This window comes from Giraffa tippelskirchi, chromosome 1 (assembly GCF_054371585.1).
Source record: "Giraffa tippelskirchi isolate mGirTip1 chromosome 1, T2T-mGirTip1v1.2.pri, whole genome shotgun sequence".
In the NCBI taxonomy this organism is placed as follows: Eukaryota; Metazoa; Chordata; class Mammalia; order Artiodactyla; family Giraffidae; genus Giraffa; species Giraffa tippelskirchi.
The window spans coordinates 6,560,985-6,585,865 of record NC_137275.1 but is presented as its reverse complement, the minus strand read 5'-3'; the positions used below and the strand labels follow the sequence as shown (position 1 = coordinate 6,585,865).

General features: G+C 38.1%; 1 protein-coding gene across 19 annotated transcripts in view; it reads right to left on the bottom strand.

The window, feature by feature from the left end:
* The window catches only part of FBXL5 (F-box and leucine rich repeat protein 5), a 43,424-nt gene that overhangs the window by 2,218 nt on the left and 16,325 nt on the right, over positions 1 to 24,881 (bottom strand). For 8 of the 19 annotated variants that reach the window (XM_081595011.1, XM_081594923.1, XM_081594317.1 and 5 more), the window contains 5 exons: positions 23,242 to 23,367; positions 20,121 to 20,269; positions 19,325 to 19,407; positions 17,368 to 18,093; positions 5,327 to 5,475 (listed from right to left, as the gene is read on the bottom strand). In XM_081595011.1, coding sequence (XP_081451137.1) covers positions 5,327 to 5,475; positions 17,368 to 18,093; positions 19,325 to 19,407; positions 20,121 to 20,269; positions 23,242 to 23,367 — 1,233 coding nt within the window. Of the gene's footprint in view, positions 1 to 3,675; positions 4,701 to 5,326; positions 5,476 to 17,367; positions 18,094 to 19,324; positions 19,408 to 20,120; positions 20,270 to 23,241; positions 23,368 to 24,881 lie in introns of those variants that run through there. The other 11 variants (XM_081595106.1, XM_081594504.1, XM_081594760.1 and 8 more) reach the window with 3 other exon arrangements.

Genomic DNA, 24,881 nt, shown 5'->3' with positions numbered 1-24,881 from the left:
GCCTTGGGTGTGTAACTGCTAAAGCCAATGAGACATAGGCTTCACTGTATTATTATGTTTATATGTTTAAAATTTTCCATAATTTTAAGTTTAAAATCATTTCAAATATAAAACTTAATTACCACAAAGCCTATTTTTTACTTAATCAAAATTACAATGTGTTCATTTAAAATAAAAAGTTGAATCTGTCAAAACTTAAAATCCACAAAGCAGCACTTTTGTTAAGATTATTCTCTCTTAAGACACACGCTAGCAATCTTAGTCAGAGTCAAAATGAAATCTTAGTACGTTATCAGATATTAGAAACCCCCTGGGAAGGAATCCTGTGGCTTGAAAATCTTCTCGTACTGACAACCTTTGACCAGGTATTCCCTTTGAACACATTTTCAGCTTTAACTGATACTCCCCACCTTCCTTTCTGAGTCTGCTCTCCTCCCAGCTTACTCTGGTCACTGCTTGGCCTGCCAGTCACTGAGGGGCACCTTTCTCCAAGACCCAAGGCCCTGCCTCACTACCACCGCCCTGCCCTGACACAGCCCCTGTGACGAAATGTTTACACTGGTGGCTTTTACAGAAACATATCTATCATTTTCTCAGCGTACAATTCTATTATAACTTTTCTGACAGGGAGAAATACGAGGAAAGAGACACGGAGACTTCAGTGCAGTATTCCAAAATGAAACTCCTTATAATACTTCAAAATGTCTATACTCCTATTTTCTTTAAAAGGACAAAAAGGTAAGGAAGAAATTTTAAACTGAAATCAAAAGCAGCCTTGGAAAAAGTCCTAAGCGACGGCTGAAAGCAATGAAATAAAGTATCTACTGGTTTGCAAGAGAGAAAATAAAAGGGAGCCTCATAGGAGCCAAGTGGATCAAGGATGCCACTCAAAAGATTCGTACTTTTCCAAACACAGGTATATTCCATTTAACTGTGATCTGCTTTACTGCACTTTGCAGATACTGCATTTTTCACAAACTAAAAGTCTGTGGCCACCCTGCACTGAGCTTGTCTACTGACACTATTTCCAACAGCATTTGCTCACTTCTTGTGGCTGTGTCACCTTTTGGTAATTCTTACAATATTTCAAGCTTTTTCATTATCATTATATTTGCTATGGTCAGTGACTTGTGGTCACTGATCTTTGATGTACTACCATGACTATTTTGAAGGCTCAGATGACGGCTAGCATTTTTTAAATTATGTACATTGCTTTTTCAGACATAAAGCTATTGCACTTAATAGACTACAGTATAGTGCAGACATAGCTTTTACATATACTGGGAAACCAAAATATTCATGTGGCTCACTTTATTGCAATGTTCCTTTATTATGGTGCTCTGGAACCAAACTTGCAGTATCTTCGAGGAATGCCTATACCACACAGTTTTTCATCATTCTCCCCAAAAAACAGAGGCCAAGGATCTTCAGTGTTCCCTCTGGAGACCTGAGTCACTTTGCTCTCAAAGTCTCAGGGATGGCAGTAGGGCTAACAGAGGAAGGAAAACGCAGGAATGAAAATACGTGCCCTACATTAGGTAGAAAATAACCCTACCGTGATACCTGTCAGTCTCTCCTTATTCGTCACAGTTATTGCTCATATTGATGTAAAATGGGCTCCTTTTCTCAAACACACACTAGGATATCTGTCTGAGTTTCAATGGAAGTCTAAGGGCATAACTGTACTTAGCCAATAACTGTAACACTACCTCAAAACTACAATCCCATTGAAAGCCAATGACATTCCAGGTGACCGATCCTAATAATCCATAAAAGTGGATTCATCCATGAATGGATTTTATTTTGTTGGAAGCCTACAGCAAAGGTAAAGACAACCACTGTTTTTAAGTTAGTTTCATACTGTCAGAAATGGGTGAACAGCAGTTTCCAAAGCATGGAAGTCGTAAGCATCTTAACAGTTAAGATGTTTCAGTATCACAGGACTGTTCAGAAAAAGGAATAAATGGACAATAGAATAAACAGGCCACAGAAAAAGTGAGGCAGAATTAGAAAGAGATATGACTAAGATATGCTAGGTTGCCAAGGATCTCTAGATGCACTTACGTAGACATGGAGTTCAAAAGGTAAACACTGGACTTATTACCAGTAAATACTGATCTTGATATGAGATTAAAAAACAATACGATGGTTATAATATATGAGGGCTAAGTTACAGTACAGGATAATAAACAGAAAAGTAACATCTGTATAATCATCAAATAAAATCTTTAAATGCATGGTAAAAATAAATTTAATAAGAAAATGTCTTTAAAATATTAGAAAAGAAGAGCTATAATGTTAGCTATCGTTATCTTCCCAAATTTTTATTACTGAATTATTTGTTTTTCTTAGATTTTAAGCACATGATTTATGCTGTGTATCTGCACTTACCTTCACTTACCTTTAAAATTCCTTTTAACTTAAATTAGAAACATATGAGCAAATCATCTGAGACTGTGTCGCCTACTATGAGCTGATCTCTCTTAATTCATAAACATACATTGAAATGCAAATCAGTACAAAAAGTTTATGTGCTATCATTGTTCAGATGTTGTTCAGAGTTCTAAAACTATGCAATTCCATCTACTGCTTCTTAAACGACAAAGAATTTTTTAAATGTCATGGCTAAGAAGTCTTCTTTATACTTAAATCTTAACTTTTTTGTCAATCAAAAAACAAATTTAAATGTCCTGAAGAATCACTCAGAAGAACAAAAATGTCATTTTATGTCAATGCTTAGTATAGTGTCTTGCTCACAAGAGACAATACTTGACAATTAATTTATCTTCTCCAAAATCTCTACTAATGCTTAGGAAACAGAATATTTTGCTTCATTTATCACTTATTTAATGAACATTATTTATCAGCATTTACTTCTTTTAGTAGTAACCTGGTAGTTAACTATGTAAATAAGCTCTTTTGACAAAATGAATTTTCGTGTCTTGCTCACAAGAGACAATACTTGACAATTAATTTACCTTCTCCAAAATCTCCACTAATGCTTAGGAAACAGAATATTTTGCTTCATTTATCACTTATTTAATGAACATTATTTATCAGCATTTACTTCTTTTAGTAGTAACCTGGTAGTTAACTATGTAAATAAGCTCTTTTGACAAAATCAATTTTCACTGTGCTATTCTCAAATATTAAAATAAAATGTGTCACCTGAATATGCCCCCTATTAGTCTAAGAACATGTATACAAATACTGGCTACTTTCAAAACTAATAAAAATAATAATAAAAAGGGAGCCATTATGCAGTCACTAAATATTTACTATACAAGCTGAACTGTAATGAAAGATACTGGATCAATCCTGTGTCATCTTGCAAAACTGGAAACAAGCCAACTTTATTTAACACTTTCTAGGTTGTCGAAATGTCCTTTAAGGAAAAGACTGTTATCGGAGTACTGCTTTGAGAGCAACTGGCTGGAACTCTGGAACATAAGTTCATATGACAAGTCACCCTGTAAACTTTAAAGGATTTCCACTTCCCCCAAATCATGCTTTAAGAAGCTGTAAAAGGAGATTTGGTATTGGATTATACAAGCACTGTCTATTTCATTTCAAACCCTTTAAAGACAAACATGTTCATTAAAATTGGCTTATAGAAAATTACCACTCATTTTATCAAAAAAAAAAAAAAACTTAACAAAAGGAATTCAACAAACATTCAACAAAAGGAATATAGCAGCTCCTTTAATACTTATATATTGAAAATAGGTCAAAATGAAAGAAATTCTAACATACTAACAAGTTTTAAAAAATATACATGCAAAAGAAGCAGGCAGGTCATAAAAATGAAGTGAAACCCAATCCCCCCACCAACCCAATAACATCTACATATCCCAAAATAAGTATAACAAATTAGGTTCAAAGATTTATTCCCACAAGCATAACCTATGCTGAAACCAATGTAGACAAATCAAATGTAACCTACCAATAAGATATTTTTCCTACAAAAAGTAATTGCTTACCGATTACTTCTCATAATATATACTATAAGCCTTAGTAAGCACCACAGTGAAACTACAATGACATAACTGTACAAAAAAAATAAATAAGTAAAACTCTCTTCCCAAACTCCCAAAGAAGCAAATGCGCCACCATAGCACTCACACTTTCTTTCATACACTTAGCAGGTTGCAACCAATGACATTCACTTTCACCATTTGTTATCATACACCACAGGCAATGGAGAGCAAAGAAATGCTCCAACTTAGAGCTGCTATTTCCAGAACACAGGAGGTAATCTCCTGCATCACCAATGTGATTCCACAAACAAAAGAGCTGCTATCTCTCTGCTATCCTATCTCTTCATATGTATTTTAAGAAAAATCTCATCTCTGAGAAACAGCAGTTGTGCTAACTTCTCTGCCTACTGGGCTGCCATTCAGGAAGATACCATTCCTCTAGTCTTCCTGGCCTCGGTCCAGTTTCCTGCCTGAGAGAAACTCCGTTGATCTTCCCATGATCTTAAGATGAAATCGGACTCTCAAAAATAACAATATATGATGTAAAAAGACACAGCAGAATCTGAACCATGCAAATTTTTCCCAGTTAGAAATACAGGAGGTTGATTTGCTTATGCTTCAGGACTTCTGAATTGTCCACCAGCGATTACCAGATGACCAACAGGGCAGTGAATGTACTTTGACAAAGCACATTAAACAGTCCCTCTGCAGGGTAGGAATAGGCTTAAAAAACAAAACAAAACAAAATATCAAAAAATATTTACCTGATGCTGTTAAAAGAAAGTGCAGGACTCAATCTCCAAAATATATATAGGAATTTTAGTCACATTTAAAGCACCTCAGTCTCTTCCCATTACCACACTCACCATCCTCCTCCATCTTCCAAGAGGTTTATCTGGAACCAGACTCAAGGTCCCTGAGGAGTTCACATCACCCAAGTCCTCCTTTTTCTACTGTACTATGAAGCTTTCTTGCCCTACAAGAAAACTGACTATCATCCCTAAGAACTGGGTGTTATCTAGAACGTCAGTACCTCTCTACCATTAATGAGTGCTCTTTCACTAGAGGAAATTTCCAAAATTTTTTAAGAACTTAAGTAATTCTACAAAAACTTGCCCCTTTGGACTGATTCAACTATTACATATTCCTAAAATCTGGTAGAATGGATAGCTGAAATCTCTCTCCGTAAGAAAAGCTCACATTTAGAAAAGGACTAAATCTTTAATTACAAAAATGTGTGGTAATTAGAAATCTAGAAAACACAATAGAAACCCTAAGAATTATCAGAACTGTTAAAAAGTGTTACGTCAACTCCTCCAAAATTATCTCATTGTTAAAAGAGGCATTACCGTTAATGTTGTCACAGTAGTAAAAGTATTCATCGTTTAGAGAAGGGCATGCTGAAACCAAGTCCTGCAGGCCTGCACCAGTTACAGTAAGACAACCAGAGAGATTAAGGTGCTCCAAATAAGGCAGCCCTCCTCCCAGAGTCAAAACCCTGCAAGAGAAGCAAGCCAACAGTGAGAACAGATTAACATTTAAAAGACAGACTCTATGAAAACTTACGTGTCTATGGTCCAATGGACTATGAATAGATCCTTCAGTCTGGAAATGAGAACACTAAAGAATTTCTATAAAACATGACAACTAACTTCATCCTTAGGTAGGACACTGTACATTTCATGGAGACATTTACAAAGACATTCAATAAACAAGTCTACGAAATTTTCTTTATAAGAACATGATAGTAAGTCAATTCTTACAGGAAGGAAATACTGAATACTGGAATTGTAATCTTCATTCTCCTACCAAACTGTCTCAGTAAAAATTATCAAGAAAATTACTAAACAGTCTGGTAGTTTCTCAAAGAGTTACAGAGTCAGCCTGTGACCCAAAATTACTCTCCTAGGTGCATATCCAAGGGAAGTGGAAACACGTGCTCACAGAAAAACTTGCAAGCAAATGTTCACAGCAGCATTGCTCATAATACCCCCAAAATGGAAACAATCCAACTGTTCAACACTGAATGAGTGGATAAACAAAATTTAGTATAAATAGTATGCAGCTACAGCACGGATGAACCTGAAAACACAGTGCTACACGAAAAGTCAGACACAAAAGACCATATATTAGGTAATTTCATTTATACGAAATGTCCAAAATAGGCAGAAAAAACAGACAAAGTGGATTACTGATTGCCAGGGGCTGGGGACAAAGAAGAATGAGGAATGACTCCTAATGAGTATATGGCTTCTTTTTGGTTTAATGAAAATGTTTCTAATTTGATAGTGGCAGTGGTTGCCAACCTTGTAAATATACTAAAACCACTGATTTGTACCCTTTACAAAAACAGATTTAATGTGAATTCCACTTCACTAAAAATGAAAACATTAGGTTTCATGGCATACCTTAAAAAAAGTTTTTAAAATACTATTTATACAAAAACAGTAAAATGAGAAATTGACTAAAATGACAACGGCAAAGCTGAAAAATATGAAGAGCAAAATTGAGAACATCAAATTGCAGTATGCAACAGCAAAAACTGGGAAAGCTAGCAACAGTCCATCTGGACAGGGATATCAAAAAGCCTGTAATACAATAAATTCAGTTTAAAAAAAGGACAGATAATTAGAATCATTACACAGGCACATGGAAATTAGGAAGTAAAGGTGAGGAAAAGTATGTAAACTATTGAAATCAGGATAAACTAGGGAAATATTTATACACTCAGAAACACCGATGGACAAACATCAGGATATACATTTTAATGTTTTGTCATTGCATGTTTAAAAGAAAAAACTGGTCAATCAAAAAGGGTTTATCAAGACCCCAATATACATGAGAGATTTAAATGCACACTTCCCCTGATATTTTTACTGAAAAAGACTGATTTTTTTTCTTAAATCACAGATTCCCTGATCCATCCAGAGTTTAATAACAGCAGCAGTTCAGAACCTCTGTGTCTTCACTGGGCCAAGTAATTGCAGACAGATATCTTTAAAGGAAGACAATATAAGGTTTACAGTTTATTCAATCTTTTTTTCCTGTAAAGTTGAATCGTTCATAACAAAAAATAAAACAGCTTCTAAAAAGTGACTTAAAAGATCTCAGAAGATACCTCAATGCACAGACTACCTCATGTTCTAAAACTTAAAAACTTTCAGGACGTTGAGGACAGACTGCATGGAATATAAACCTTCATATCACAAACACATTTGAGTGAGCTACATATGCATTCACTCGCCTCACCGAACCTAGTGGGATATCAAACGAGACAAAAGTAGACAAGCAATTATATGATGAATGCTCTTCCGGGAATATAGTTAAGGGTGGTGGTGGCCTGAGGGAGAGGGGGTCGCAAAAGGTTTCCCATAGGAAGTGACATTTTAACTGGAATGAAGACAGAAACAAGCAGAAGTCAGCCAATACACGCATGTTACAGAGACAGCAAATGCATGGAGACAAGAGAGATACAGCACAGGCAAACCTCAGAGATGATCGCAGGTCAAGTTCCAGACAGCTGCAACAAAGCACCTATCATAATAAAGCAAGTCATACAAATTTGTTTTTCTAGTACATGTAAAAAAGTTATGTTCACATCATACTGTAGAGTCTATTAAGTTTACAACAGCAATGTCTAAATAATTATATGCATAACTTAATAAAAAATATTTTATTGGTATTAGGTTGGAGCAAAAGTAATTCCAGATTCCAGTGGCCACAGGACTGGAAAAGGTCAATCTTCATCCCAATTCCCAAGAAGGGTAGTACTAAAGAATGTGCTAACCATCAGACAATTGCATTCATCTCCCAAGTTAGTAAGGTCATGCTTAAAATCTTGCATGCTAAGCTTCAGCATTGTGCAAACCAAGAACTTCCAGATGTCCAAGCTGGGTTTCGAGAAGGAAGAGGAACCAGAGATCAAATTGCTAACATTCGCTGGATCATTGAGAAAGCAAGGGAATTCCAGAAAAACATCTACCTCTGTTTCATCAACTACACCAAAGCCTTTGACTGTGTGGATCATAATAAACTGTGGAAAGCTCTTAAAGAGATGGGAATACCAGACCATCTTACCTGTCTCCTGAGAAACCTGTATGAGGGTCAAGAAGCAATTGGTAGAACCCTGTATAGAACAACTGATTGGTTCGAGATTGGTTCAAGATTGAGAAAGGAGTGTGACAGGGCTGTCTGCTGTCACCCTGTTTATTTAATCTATATGCTGAGCACATCATGAAAAACGCCGGGCTGGATGAGTTACAAGCTGGAGTCAAGATAGGCGGGAGAAATATCAACAACCTCCGATATGCAGATGGCACCACTCCAACGGCAGAAAGCAAAAAGGAACTAAAGAGCCTCTTGATGAGGGTGAAGGAGGAGAGTTAAAGAGCCAGCTTAAATACTAAAAAAAACTAAGATCATGGCATCTGGTCCCATTATTTCATGGCAAATAGAAGGGGAAAAGATGGAAGTAGTGACAGACTTCCTCTTCTTGGGCTCTAAAATCACTACGGATGGTGACTGCAGCCATGAAATCAGAAGACGATTGCTTCTTAGAAGGAAAGTTATGACAAATTTAGACAGTGTGTTGAAAACCAGAGACATTACTCTGTCGACAAAGGTCTGTAGAATCAAGGCTATGGTCTTCCCAGTGGTCACATACAGTTGTGAGAGCTGGACAATAACGAAGGCAGAATGTCAAAGAACTGATGCCTTCCAACTGTGGTGGTGGTGAAGACTCCTAGAAGTCCCTCAGACAGCAAGGAGATCAAATCATCCAGTCTTAAGAGAAAGCAACCCTGAATACTTGCTGGAAGGACTGATGCTGAAGATGAAGCTCCAGTATGCTGGTCATGTGATGTGAACAGCCAACTCACTGGAAAAGTCCCTGATACTGGGAAAGACTGAGGGCAGAAGAAGAGGGCATCAGAGGATAAGATGGCTGGATGGCATCACTGATACATGGACATGAACTTGGGCAAACATCGGGAGATGGTGAGGGACAGGGAGACCTGGCAGGCTGGCAGTCCATGGGGTCGCAAAAAGTCGGACATGACTGGGTGACTGCACAACAGGCTAGTGCAAAAGTAACTGCAGATTTTGCATTGTTGAAATTTGCCATTTGATACTGGAATACTTTCTTACATAAAGGTGGTTAAGTTATACATCATTTCAATGCACATTTCTTGCTTTGTCTTTTTGCTAATGACTTATTGTGTGCATGTTAAGTCGTTTCCGTTGTATCCAACTCTTTGTGACGTATGGATCATGAACCGCCAGGCTCCTCTGTCCACGGGTTTCTGTAGGAATCCTGGAATACTGGAGCGAATTACCATTTCTTTCTCCAGTGGATCTTCCCGACCCAGGGACTGAACCTGCATCTTTTGAGTCTCCAGCATTGGCAGGTGGGTTCTTTACCATATTTTATTTTAGACTGTGGAAATGATGTTAGACAACAAGTAAATTCGAGTGATTTTCTTATTCGAGTTCAAAATAGATCATAAAGCAGTGGAGACAACTCTCAACATCAGCAACACATCTGGCCCAAGAAATGCTAACTAATGTACAACAGTGGTGGTTCAACAAGTTTTGCAAAGGAGACGAGAGCCTAGATAATGAGGAGCACAGTGGGCGGCCGTGGGAAGTTGACAACCAATGGAGGGCAATCACCAAAGCTGATCCTCTTACAACCACACATGACTTTGCTGAAGAAAGTCAACTGTTCCAAGGTCACTCAGCATTTGAAGCAAATTGGAAAGGTGAAAAAGCTTGATAAATGGGTCCCTCATGAGCTGACCGCAAATCTAAAGAACTGTCCTTCTGAAGGGTCTCTATACAATAACAAATCATTTCTTCATCAGATTGTGATGTGCAATGAAAAGTGGATTTTACACGACAACCAGTGATAACCAACTCAGTGGTTGGACTGAGAAGCCCCAAAGCACTTCCCAAAGCCAAACTTGCACAGCAAAAAGATTCACGGTCACTGTTTTGCGGTCTGCTGCCTGTCTGATCCGCTGCTGCTTTCTGAATCCCAGCAAAACCATTACATCTTTGAAGTATGCTCAGCAAATCGATGAGATGCAACGAAAACTGCAATGCCCACAGCCGGCATAAGTCAACAGAAAGAGGGCCCAATTCTCTTCCGAAACAACGACTGACTGCACATCACACAACCAACGCTTTAAAACTTGAATAGGGCTAGGAAGTTTTGCCTTGATCCACAGGCTGCAGAATGGATGCTCAGCAAATCAATGAGATGCAATGAAAACTGCAATGCCTACAGCCGGCATTGGTCAACAGAAGGGGCCCAATTCTCTTCCATGACAATGACCGACTGCACACTGCACAACCAATGCCTCAAAAGTTGAACAGGGCTAGGAAGTTTTGCCTTGATCCACAGGCTGCAGAATGGATGCTGTGTTAGCAGGCATGAAAACAACATTAATCTCACTGTAAACTTCCATCAGAGCTCTTGGGTGACCAGGAACATTATCTCTGAGCAATATTTTGAAAGAAACTTTTTTTGTTCCTGAACAGTAGATCTCAACAGCGGGATTAAATAATTCATGTTGTAAACCGATGTGCTGTCACCCAGGCTTTGTCATTTCATTTACAGAGCACAGGCAGAGTAGATTTAGCACCATTCTTAAGGGCCCTAGAATTTTCAGAATGGTAAATAAGTATTGGCTTCACCTTAAAAATCATCAGCTGCATTAACTCCTAACAAGAGTCAGCCTGTCCTTTGAAGCCAGGCACTGATTTCTCCCCTACAGCTATGCAAGTCCTAGATAGCATCTTCTTTCAATATAAGGTTGTTTCACCTATACTGCAAATCTGTTGTTAAGTGCAACTACTTTCATTAGTTACCTTAGCTAGATCTTCTGAATAATTTGCTGCAATTTCTATCACCTTGCACTTTAATACATTATGGCTTCTTTCCTTAAACCTCATGATCCAACCTCTGCTGGCTTCCAACTTTCCATCTGCAGCTTCATCACCTCTCTCAGCCACCACAGAATTGAAGAGAATTAGGGTTTTACTCTGAGTTAGGCTCTGGCTTCGAAGAATACGGTGGCTAGTTTGATCTTCTATCCAGACCTCTGTAACTTTCTCCTTACCAGCAACACGGTTGTTTTGCTTTCTTATCATTCGTTTGTTCAATGAAGTAGCACTTTTAATTCCTTCCAGAGATTTTCCTTTGCTTTTACAACTTGGCTAACTGGTGCAAAGGACCTAGTTTTCAGCCTGCCTTGGCTTCGGGCATGCCTTCTTAACTAGGCTTAATCATTTCTAGCTTTTGATTTAAAGTGAGAGATGTGTGACTCTTCATTTTGCTTGAACAATTAGAGGTCACTTATACGGCTATTTACTGGCCTGATTTCAATACTTTTGTATCTCAGGATGGAGAGAGACAGGGAAACAGCCAGTTGGTGAAGCAGTCAGAACACAGACATTTATCAACTAAGTTTGCCCTCTTCTATGGTTTGTCGCACTCCAAAACAACAGTATCATGAGAGACCACTGGTCACAGAGCATCATAACAAATATAGTAAGAATGAAAGTTTGAAGAACTAAAGTGTAACACAGAGATGTGAAGTGAGCAAATACTGTTAGAAAAATGGCACTGACAGACCTGCTCAATGCAGGGTTGCCACACACCTTCAATTTGTGTGAAAGGCAATTATCTGCAAAGTATGATGAAGCAAAGTACAATAAAACAAGATACGCCTACATGTTGGAGGAAAAGGAAGTAGACGAGTATAGTTAAAGAAAGGATGGTTCTCTCGGGTGTGTGTGTCACGTTTATATTTACCTATTTGATGTCTTTTATTTGTGAAAGGTGAAGATGGGAGGAACTAAAAGATACTTTAAAAAGGTAACACGAGATAAACTACAGGGGCAAGCAATGGCCAAGAATGTGAACTTTAATCAAAGGGCAGTTAGACTCACTGAAAGACTTAGATAAAGGAGTAATAACAAGTAATAAGAAATGCATTCTAGAAAGACGACTCTAGTCTACTTTTTATCACCAGTGTCCAAGTATGCCAGGCACAGGCCTACACAGTAAAATGCAAAATACAATCTCTGCCCTCAACCAAAGACAGAAACATTTAAACAAAGTATTAATAATACATGTGATAAGAAAAAAAAGTTTTAGAAATATATCAAGTTATGGAAATAATACAGATCAGGGAGTGATTCAAAGCAGTAATCTTTAAAAGAACAGAACAAAATCCAGAATTCAATGATTTTGTACAATTCACATTATCTGGTATCCAATCAAAGACTATTAAACACACAAAGAATAAAAACACAAATCAAACAATAAACAGACCAATAAATGATAAAGATGATGAAATACATAATGACTTTAAAATAGATTTTATGTTAAATATGCTCAAGGATTTAAAAGAAAATACAAACATAATGAAACAGAAAAATATCTTATGTATTTTTACCATTTTGGTATGTTTTAATACATTTACATACATTGTGTATTTATGTGTGCGTGTGTAGGTATATGGGGGCGAACAGGAGTACACCAAATGAAACTTCAAGACGTGAAAAGTACAGTATCTGAAATAAAAAGTACACTGAATGAGAGCAGCAGTGACTAAACACTGCAAAACCAACTCGTGGACTTGAAGAACAACCAGATTAACCAAAACAAAGCGCCAAGAGAAAAACAGAAACAGTAAGGGAAAAAAGCCCTGGTACTATGGGTTGAATTGTGCCCCTTCCCCTCTCTCTCTTCAAAAAAACACGTTGAAGTCTTAACCCTCAGTATCATAAATGTGACTCCAGTTGGAAATACGATCTTTGCAGATCAAGTTAAGATCAAGTTAAGATCAGGTCATTAGGGTGGGCCTTAATCCAGCATGACTGATGTCCACACACACACACACAGATAATGCCATGTGAAGATGCATAAATACACAGACACAAAAATGGGATGGCCACGTGAAGAAGACCGAGGCAGAGACCGGGGCTACTGTGCCACAGCCCAAGCAACACCTAGTTTCATAAGAGGTAGGAAAACTTAAGAAAAGACGATCCCTTAAAAGTTTCCAGAGGGAGCATGGTGGCCAACACCTTGATTACAGAACTCTAGTCTCCAGAACTGTGAGAGAATAAATCCCTATCATTTTAACCACCCTGTTTGTGGTACTTTGTTATGACAGTTAGGGAACCGTTACCATCAAGTGACCTACAGGACAGCATCAAGAAATCTGACATACATGAATTCCCAGCAGGAAGCAAGGGTTACAGAATAGGGAAGAGAGAAAAAGTACTAGATGAAATCATGGCTGAATCTTGTTTTTCAATTTTATGAAAGCTAGAAACAACAGATCCAAGAATCTCAGTAAGATATCCCAACAAGATAATGATGAAGCTATCCATAGCCACACCAAGGCAAACCATGTGCTAACTGCTTTCAAAGTAGAAATGAAGTTTTTAAAGCAGCTAAAGAAAAAAACATGCATTACATACAGAAGGATGAAGATAAAAACTGAATACAATTTTCATAAATTATGCAAACTGAAAGACAATGAAACATCTTAAAAGTGCTAAAACAAAACTACCAACCTAGAATTCTATACACAGTGAAAATCTTTATAAAATGGAAGTGAAATAAAGAGTCTTCCAGACAAGAGTTGAGAGAGCTTTTACTGTCAAAAGACTTACAGTGAGAAAAACTACAGAGGACTTGGCAGGCAAAAGAAAAATAATACCAAATGGAAACATGAAACTTTACAAAAGAATGCCGAAAAAGGTGAAACAAGACTTGTTTTTTTTTTCTAAAAGGCAATTGTTCAAAGAAAAAATATTAACAATGTTATTACGGAGTTTAAAACTTATATAGAATAAAATATATAACAAAAACTGCACAAAGAATGGGGAGGGGAACAAGAGCTTACTCTTTTAAGATTCTTACATTCTTTGTGAAGTCGTATAATACCATTTGAAAGCAGAGAGTGATTAGTTAAAAATGCACCCACAAAAAGCATAAAACATTAACTATGAATCTATGTTAAAGGGTACACAAAGTATAAAGCGCTTCCCTGATAGCTCAGTTGGTAAAGAATCCGCCTGCAATGCAGGAGACCCTGGTAAGATTCCTGGGTCGGGAAGATCTGCTGGAGAAGGGATAGGCTACCCACTCTAGTATTCTTGGGCTTCCCTTGTAGCTCAGCTGGTAAAAGAATCTGCCTGCAATGCAAGAAACCTAGGTTTGATATCTGGGTTGGTAAGATCCCCTGGAGAAAGAAAAGGCTCCCCACTCCAATATTCTGGCCTGGAGAATTCCATGGACTGTATATAGTCCATGGGGTCACAAAGAGTCGGACACAACTGAGCAACTTTCACTTTGTATTTTGTACTATGTATAAACAGGGCAACAATGGAGAAACAGATATGGAAAATAGACTTATGGACATGGGGAGAAGGGAGGAGAGGGTGAGATGTATGGAAAGAGGAACATGGAAACTTACATTACCATACGTAAAACAGACAGCCAACGGGAATCTGCTGTAAGGCTCAGCAAACTCAAACAGGGGCTCTGTATCAACCTAGAGGGGTGGAATGGGGAGGGAGATGGAAGGGAGATTCAAAAGGGAGAGGATATATGTATACTTATGGCTGATTCATGTTGAGGTTTAAAAAAAAAAAAAAGTAACCTGTACATATAACAACATAAAGGGAGATGAGACAGATGTCAAGAGCAGGGTATTTGTACATGATTGAAACTAAGCTGATTATCAAACTACATTGTTTTAAGTTTCAAGGTGTTAATTTTATCCCTTAACTAAAAAAAAAAGACTTTAAAAAATAAAGAAAATGGGGAGCTGCTGCTGCTAAGTCACTTCAGTCGCGTCCGACTCTGTGCGACCCCGTAGACGGCAGCCCACCAGGCTCCGCCGTCCCTAGGATTCTCCAGGCAAGAATACTGGAGTGGGTTGCCATTTCCTTCTCCAGTGCATGAAAGGGAAAAGTGAAAGTGAAGTCGCTCAGTCGTGTCCGACTCTTCGCGACCCCGTGGACTGTAGCCTACCAGGCTCCTCCATCCATGGGATTTTCCAGGCAAGAGTACTGGAGTGGGGTGCCATTGCCTTCTCCGAAAATGGGGAGAAAGGGGATCAAATGGTATACTACAACAAACAAAACATAAAAAGAGGACATCACTGAGAAAATAAGGAACAAAAGCATGTAAGTCATAAGGAAAAGAAACAGCTAAATGGCATAAACTCCCCCTCATCAGTAATTACTTTAAACAGGAATCCATCAGATTCTCCTACCAAAAGGTAGCAATTAGCAGACAACAGATTTTTTAAAATTTTAATCAAAAAATTTTAAAAATATGGATCCATCTATACACTCTCTATTACAGACCTCACTTCTGATGCAAAAACACAAAGAGGTTAAAAATGAAAGCATGAGAAAAGATTTCCATGCAAAAAGCAACCAAAAGAGAGGACTTCCCTGGCAGTCCTGTGGTTAAGACTCCACAGTTCCATGTCAGGGTACACTGGCTGAATCTCTGGTTGGGGAACTAGGTCTAACCTGCCACAAAGCGTGGCCAAAACCAAGTAACTAAAAGAAAGCCAGGGTGGCTATAACATTGTGAAATGAAAGAGACTTTAAATTTTAAAAAGGTAACCTTTAAAAAGCAAAGGATGTCATATATTGGCAAAAGGCTCACCACTCCACCCAGAAGATTAAAAAAATTATGAACATATACACATTTAATAGAGCTCCAAAATACACTAAACAAAACTGATAGAACTAAGAGGAAAAATAAACAGTCCTCCAAAAACAGTTGGAGATTCCAATACTCCATTTTCAATAATGGATAGAACAATGGAAGAAGACCAAGAGGGAAACAGAGAATTTGAACTGCACTATAAACTGATTAGCCCTAACAAACATACAGAGAACATTCCAGTCAACAGCAGAATACACATTCTTCTCAAGTACACAAGGAATACTTAGAACATGTTTGGTCACATTAAAAATTAAAAAGGCTTACTAAATTTTAAAAGATTGACTATTCTGTCTGGTAGTCTATCTTTCTTGTCTTACTTCTACCATCAGAGTGTAAACTCTATGAAAGCGAGGACTTCGTCTCATTACTCTGGATCCGTCAGTTGGAAGAGGGCAGTCACGTATTAGATACTCAATAGGCACCAAGGTAATCTGATTAGAAGAGCTGCGCTTTTCCAAATCAAAGCCGCGCTCTAACTGCAGCTCCTAAAGTACTTCCTGTGTTCCCCATTCCCCCAGTGAATTCTTCCCTGAATTTAAACTCTGGCACAGCCTTATTGCCCATTATTCCCCCAATACACATCCTTCACTACAACCAAACCAGAAAACCGAGTCTCCTTCGAATATTTCCAAGAGTCCAACTTAATCTGCTGAAGACCATACTTAAAAGACAAGAGAGATTATTAGGCTTTATGCTGGATGAATACTCGCTGTTTAACATGCCTGACACCCATTATTAAAGAGCCTGAGTAAAATTCAAGTCTATGACAGGGTAAAAGAGAAAACATGAAATCAATTTCTGAAGGCTCATGTCACAGATAATCAAAACAACTACTGCACACTATTAATGCTGCAAACAACCGTAACAACAAAATAACCTAACAACAGCTACACAGCACTTTTGTTGCTGTTTAGCTGATAAGACGTGTCTGACTCTGCAACCCCGTGGACTGCAGCCCGTCAGGCTCCTCTGTCCATGGGATTCTCCAGGCAAGAATACCGGAGTGGGGTGCCATGCCTTTCTCCAGGGGATCTTGCTGACCCAAGGACCGAACCCGCGTCTCCTGCTTGGTAGGCACTTTACTGTGGGCTCAAATGACCGCTACTGCTTGAAATGGTCTCTTCTCCCTCTGTCATCCATCAATATCCCTCGTCCTTCTTCAAAGTTCAATTCAGGGTCATCTTTTCATTCCATTTTCTGATCATTTGCTGCAACTGGATGAGAGGCCTGTCTCTCTGAGCCTCAGAGAATCTTTAATCCAACATCCCTTAGAGAGTGTACACACATAATACACAGAAGATGTGTATTCCTTCTCTGTTACAAGTCTTAGAGGGTAAAAACTATCTTATTCAGCTTTACATCCACTAAAGCACCTTAGCAAATGTGTTGGGGGTATTTGCTAAGTATTTGTTAAACTTTTAAATTTAAGTTCTTCCTCGTCACAAATGAACTGAACTGACTGAAACGTCATGCTGAAGTCACATCACTCCAACAGTGTGATACAGAAGTGGTTAACTCTTTCAGTTAAACAAACCAGCGGAAAGGAATGACTTAGATTCAAAATTTTACACTCCAGTGAGGAGGACGAGTCCGTTTCCTAATACTCCGCAACTGATTACTCACCTGAGACCATGGTCTGTGATCTGATAACATCCAGACAGACTGAGAAACAGAAGCACACGCCCCGTCTCTTGATCCGACTTCTCACTCCCAGAGTAAATTAAGTCTTTTTCCCTAAGCAGTCTAGTCCTTGGTGCTCTTCGACACAGCGCGGAGGACTCTGGGAGTGCTGACATAGTTCTTAAAGCTGTTCCTGTACAACAATACGAATGACCACAATACGCAAAGGCCGGAGAAGCACAGTGCTGCTGCCAGCAGACACTAGTCCTTAGTCCAACAACGTCCTTACTGTAACAGGCAGAGGAGGAGCAACTGAAGTTGGATGCGGTTTCCATTACACAAAGACTTTCAACATTTCTATGTCTCCACTCTACAGCATCTTCAATATCAGCCAAATCTTCAGCATCTAACACCCACACATAAGGAGGCGTGAAATCCTGGGAAGGAGCGGGCTGAGTCCAGGGGCGCTCATTATCCACTTCTTCTCCAAGATCCCTGGCAGCTGCATCAAGCAAACACGCGGACTGCTTGGAGGACTGCATGCTTAAGTCTTTATTTTTCCATGTAGTCGAAGTAACTTTGCTTGTAGAAGTTTTTAAAAGGCCACTCTCATGAGTTGTCAAAATTCCAAGAGCTCTAGAAATCTTCTCTAGCGCCAAATCTGTGATTTTTTCACATCCAGATAGATCAAGATGCCGAAGACTCTGGCAGCAACCAAGCCAAGACCAACTATTAATTAAGAGGTAACAAGACTATTAGTGAATATCGTTAAATTCTTCACAAGCATTTATTTATACGTAAATAAATGCAAACTACAGGAAGAGTTTAAATCTAATATAATCAATCAAACATTTACTGAATATCTATTATCAAACATTTTTTTAGATGCTGGGAATATGAAAAGATAACAGGAGTAACTGGGAACTAAGAGTATTGTTAACCCAACAGAAGGGGAGGGAAGGAGAAGGGTATGGAAAGGAAAGACTGTTTTTCATCCTGAAAAATAACCAGTCGAGGAGAAAAGCTGCATACACACGAGAGAAGAAAATAATAATTAAGAGGAGTGTTCTCTTAATTGTTTCAGAAGAACAAGCTCCAGGAACTGGTAGAGAATTAGCCTTAGCCAGGGAAGCACATACTGCCCTCTCTGAAACAGGAAGACAGGTACCGATGTAAATACTAGGGTGGGAAAGTGCAGGGTGAGGCAGAAGAAGGACAGTAGCAGCCTCCAAGGAAATAAAGTCTGACTGCAGCTTGAAAAAAAGTGTTAGAACTTCAGAATAAGTACAAAGAGTAAGAGCAAGCTGTACCAAACGGTACTGCGAGACCAACTGAAAATGAAAACATCTTTAAAACCTTGAAAGCAACTTAAGCAAATCTTTAAAGGACCCTGACATTCAATGCTGAGGCTTTAATAAAATACACACCTATTTTATCCCAAGTTTATAATGGTGGCCTGAATAAGGCCCCTGTAAATAAATCAGCATTTATGACCAGAAGAAAGATAATCTGGTCTTGGACTTCCATTTTTATACAGAAAACTTGTAAAGACTTAGGCCAACTAAGTCTACCCACCAAGAGAAGAAACTTGCCTTATCCCTATGGACAGCCATGCGGAATCATTGTTTCTTGGCTCAAGAAAGTCTGACAATAAAAAATGCTAGCTAAAAAAAAAAAAAAAAAGCCCCAATCTCTACCATTGGACAGCACAGCTCAAAAGCCTAGACACAGGAGGAGATTATAAAGATGACAGGATGATACAAAAATAAGTCTTGGGACCTAAAGACAAGAATAAAGAATTGGAGGGTGCCATCAAGTTATTGCCATAACATGACCAAAATCTGATAGCAAAAAATAATAGTATGATTAAACTGCAATTATGCAAATGAAAAAACTACAGAACAATTCTATTAATTCATAGCTAGAAATCATCAAATTTAAATACTCAAAAATAACTAACCTGTCAAACGCAGAATCTGAAATGTCAGTTTGGGTGAGATCCAAATGCTCCAAATTAGGACAAAGCTCTAAAATTTGCCTAACCTAAAAGGGGGGAAAAATCACTGTGAAGATCTGCAGACGCTCAGTTAGGGTTAGAGATATAACTTTTAGTAAACAATATATCCAGGAGTTCTCAAACTTTTCTGCATGTAAAAATCACTTCAATTCTGCATTACAAATATATATCGTGATGAAACCCCAGAAAATCCGTTTTATTAATTTATATTTTTAAGGAATACCCAGGGAGATTTTGATGTAGGATGTCACAAGATTATCTTTTATAAAACCATGATTTAATCTCATCTGCCCATCTTACCATGCCTTACATATTACAGAGTCATGTACGACTTCCCCTGACAGTCCAGTGGTTAAGAATCCATGCATCCAAGGCAAGAGGCCTGGGTTCAATCCCTGGTCAGGGAACTAAGATCCCACATGCCGCATGGTGCAGCAAAAAAAAATTTAACAACAAAAACCCTGGGCTTCATCACTTAACATCTGTGAAACTAAGTAAATTGTTTAACCTCTCTTAGTCTCTGTTTCCTTTTCTATAATGTGTAGCAATGATATCTACGTACAAAGGTTACTATGAGAACTGAAATGAAAAAAGAAGAAAATTAGCAGTGTATGCCTACCTATGGGAAGGTACACTCGTGGGTAGTTATTTTTCTTAATTAAGCTTAGCAATAAGCAAACCAAATGGAGATCATTGCTACTTTTTCTTAATATCTAAGCTAGTGCAAATTTATACCTACCATTTTGCTGGAAACCGCAGAGCTGTAGGCTAATACTAAAGTTTTTACAGAAGTGCCAACATATGGTAGAACATTATGAATTAAGCCATGGAGTAAACGTTTTTCCATTTGTGCAATGCTGATAGCAATCGATTCCTCTCCAGACTCTTCTGGAAAATGAATTCAAAAGTCTAAGACCATGATACACCAATTATAATCAGGCTACTCAAGGAATCACTATATCATTAAATGTGAAATACTTTTTGCTCTCCTTAAACTCCCTTATATATGCAAAGCAAATTTAATGGACAAGTTCTCATGAGCCAGCACTTAATATTTAACAGTTCTGATATCAACTGAAAAGAGACAAAGGGGGAAAAAAAGTTTAAATGGGAAGGAAGGGAGAAAGTTTTTACATGATTCAAGGTTGAAGGTAATTTTCTTCTCAAGCTAATTAACAGAGGGAAGATTAAAAATAACTCCAGTTTCAGGTACCGAAAAAATTTTGGAAAAAATACTTTTGACTGCTTAAAGAACAGTCCAAGTTCTTCAAAAGAATACAGGATATGAAGAGGAAAACGAACCACAGTAAAAATAATAAAAAGTATCATTCATTATCTTACATAAATAAAAGGGACACGGACCTAGAAGAGATTTGAAACAATTAAGTTAAGCTGGCCATAATGAGTCAAGGAAGGAAAAATACCTTCGAATTTTAAGAAGTTAAAAACGAGCAAAGCTTTTGCCTTTTGCTTAATAACTTCTATAAAGCCTAGATGTTTAAAAAAGGATGCAATACTATAACAAGTACCAAAACCAACAAACAAACAAAAAACCCAATTTGATATAAGGAAAATAAACACACTATACTAAAAATAATGAATTAATAATCTTATCCTATTGCTTTCTTGCTTACCTGAAGATCTAACTCGAATGCCTCTGAACATAAAACAGTTCAACAGGAGAAGCTGAGGAAGTATTATTTAACACAAAACTGAGTGTAGTAGATAAAAGGAATTTAAGTAGAAAGAGTAATTCTGAATTTGTGACTAATGTTCCCATGTTACAGATATTATTCTAAATTCTTCCTTTAGCCAAACATAAATGTGAAATATAGGGATAAAAATGACTTTTAGTGAACCCTATTTATTCTACTATAATTTTATTTCCAAATGATTCTTTTGTTTCCGTGGCTGTCTCTAAATATGTACTGTTTGCTGTGAAATCCTAAGAAAAAGAAAACAAAACATCCTATGAAGAGTAATAACTTCTCTGCAAGACTAGTAAAGACAGCTAAGCTGAAAAAGCACTAACATAGATGGCAGATCCAAGTTTAGTCTAGACATACTACACAGCTAAACAGATACATTACCTTAGAAAGTCTCAATCATTATAACCTTAATCCTTTTCAATGTGAAAGAAAACAACAGTCGTCTGTCTGTCTGTCTTTAAGAGCTGAGATAAACACATTAAGTTTGATAAGATCTTTAAAAACCCAACACAGATACTATGAATTGATTTTTTTTAGAATGGGTAAGTCAAGTCTTCCTAATGGTTCAGTTGGTAAAGAATCCGCCTGCAATGCAAGAGACCCCGGTTCAACTCCTGAGTTGGGAAGATCCCCTGGAGAAGGGATTGGATACCCACTCCAGTATTCTTGGGCTTCCCTTATGGCTCACCTGATAAAGAACCCGCCTGCAATGCGGGATACCTGGGTTCGTTCCCTGGGTTGGGAAGATCCCCTGGAGAAGGGAACAGCTACCCACTCGAGTATTCTGGCCTGGAAAATTCCAAGGACTGTATAGGCCATGCGGTCGCAAAGAGTCAGACACAACTGAATGACTTTCACTTCCCTAAGGTGACATAAGACTAAAGACCATAACTCCTTGAGGTCTTTGCTCAAATTTCTCAAGAGACCTTACTACCCACTCTATGGGAAATGGTAACTTCTTTCCTCTCTTCCTGGCACACTTTTCCATTACTTTTCTCCACAGCACTTGATACTACCTAATAAAGTACATATTTTGCCTGTGTGTACTGTCAGCCACCTCCTCTAAATTTTAAGCTAAATAAAGCCAAGCATTTTTTTCCATTTTGTTCACTATTAACCTCGTGCCAAAAAAGTGCCTGCCACAGGGTAAGCAAATCACCAAATACCACTGGAATAGACCTCTTCCTTATAGGACACCTTCAAAACATTTAAAACTATGCCACAATGTTTATTTCATAACAATAAACCTGATACTGAAAGAGTCATCTCTGTATTTATAGTCCTTACTTTCCACAAGGTTAGTTCTTTTGCCAGACCAGCTGACTATAAGTGGGCGGCTTACAAATAAAAAATTCCTACAGGTTCAATTTTATGACATGTAATAATATCTTATTCATCAAATCTTTTTACTACTTCATCATCTTTCAATAATCATCATCTAGGATAATATCAAGACAGAATTTGTGTCTTTCTCCTCCATATTTCCAAAAAGCATTTTTCTGCACCTCTACTACAGCATTTTCCAATATGCACCATGATTAAGAATCTTGTATTGTCAATTCTCCCATCTGTGAGTTCTTTGAGGGCAAGATCAAGTCTTAGTCACCTCTGAATTCTCCCACAGTGCTTAATGAATGCCTACACTACTTTATAAAATCCTCTACCATTTACAAGGAGTTCCCATACATATTACTTCTTAATTCTACAGCCACCACATGAGGCAAGTGGCATGACTGTTTACAAATGAATAAACAGGTTCAACAGCTTCATGTTGCTTCCTCTGGGCCATGGACAACTCATAAATACTACTGAACTGATCAAATGCAGTGGCCCTAAAAACACATGGTAAACTGCAGAGCACTGTAATGAATGTATATTATTTCAATAAGGAAAAAAGCCATCATTTTCTGATTTTTTAGGTGTTTGCATAAATATAAAAGCATATGGGAATCAAGCCTATACATAATTAAAAATTAAACAGAATTTTAAGTACACTTACTATTCTGTCAAAGTTTTAAAAGCAGTAGGCTTAAAAACACCAGTTACTTTAGAAAACACAAACTACATAAATCCTAGCACCTAAGTACTTGTTAAATGTAACACTAATTATTAAAGCACTATGTAACAGTTTTAATTCCAAACAAAGCTTACCAGATTCATCTATATCGGCATCTTCATCCCACTCCTGAAAAGCACGACTTTCATCTTGTCTATTCTTCACCCATTCCTCATCAGGTTCAGTATCAAGTTCAGCTGCAGGACCACTATACCAGTCACCTACTCAACAAATAAACAAAAGGAACGAAGTAAGATTCGATTGTGTGCTTAGTCTCTCAGTTGCGTCCGACTCTTTGCAACCCCATGGACTGTAGCCCACCAGGTTCCTTGGTCCATGGGATTCTCCAGGCAAGAATATTGGAGTGGGTTCCCATGCCCTCCTCCAGGGGATCTTCCCAATCCAGGGATCAAACCCAGGTCTCCCACATTGCAGGCGGATTCTTTACTGTCTGCGACAGCAGGGAAGCCCAAGATTAGATTGGCTATCATTTAAAAAAGAAAAAAAACTATTTATTTTTCTTCTTCTCCTAAAGTAACTTGTTTATAACAAAAATCTCTGCACAAAAAAATACATGAGCTCTAGGCAATGAGCTAGCTATTGTTAGAAATACTCAATTGCAATTTTAAAAAGTACACTTATTAAATAAGCACAAAATTCAATTTCAGACACACCAAAAGAACTATGGCAAATAATTATCAATAGTCTTAACATGCAATTTCAGAAATCACTGAAAACAACCAAACCTTTTTCCCCTGCTGTGGCTTCAACACTGGCTCCAGCAATACCTCCATTACAACAGCTAATAAACAAAAGGAAGCAAGACTTTCTATTCAGCAGTGAATAGGTCAGCAATTCAGAAGTAGGTGGGAACAGAAGTCAAAGGAAAAGAGTAAGGTAAACCATACATTTAAAGATCCCGCAGAACGCACTGAAATTAAATTACTTGATTGTGAAGAGACTATGCACAATTAAATTCCTGAACTCCTAACATAAGTAACTCTATCAATAACTTAGTGCTCCTAAATCTTCAGTTCAGTTCAGTCACTCAGTCAAGTCCAACTCTTTGTGACCCCATTGACTGCAGCATGCCAGGCTTCCCTGTCCATCACCAACTCCTGGAGCTTGCTCAAACTCATGTTCATCGAATCGGTGATGTCATCCAACCATCTCATCCTCTGTCGTCCCCTTCTCCTCCCACCCTCAATCTTTCCCAGCATCAGGGTCTTTTCCAGTAAGTCCGTTTTTCGCATCAGGTGGCCAAAGTATTGGAGTTTTCAGCTTCAGCATCAGTCCTTCCAATGAACATTCAGGACTAATTTCCTTTAGGATGGACTGGATTCTAAGGTTAAGGATCTTCAACCTTAGCACCAATGATATTCTGAAGGGGACGACAGAGGACGAGCCATGGGGTCGCAAAGAGTCAGACACAACTGAGTGACTGAAGTGAACTGAACTGATATTCTGGGCTGGCTAATTGCAGAGGGCCCTCCTGTGCACGGGCGGGTGTTGAGCAGTAACTATGGCCTCCACTCAATGGATGTCAGTGTAATACTCCAAGGTGGGACAAACAAGAATGCCTCCATTTCAAAACAGGGGACATTTCAAAACATCCCTTGCAAGGGGTAAAATCAATTGTGATCAAGAACAACAGGAAACAAATACCGTAAATAAATTAAAGTAAAATCATTTTTATTGGAACTTTTTAAGTATATTAAAAACAGAAAAAAAAGCA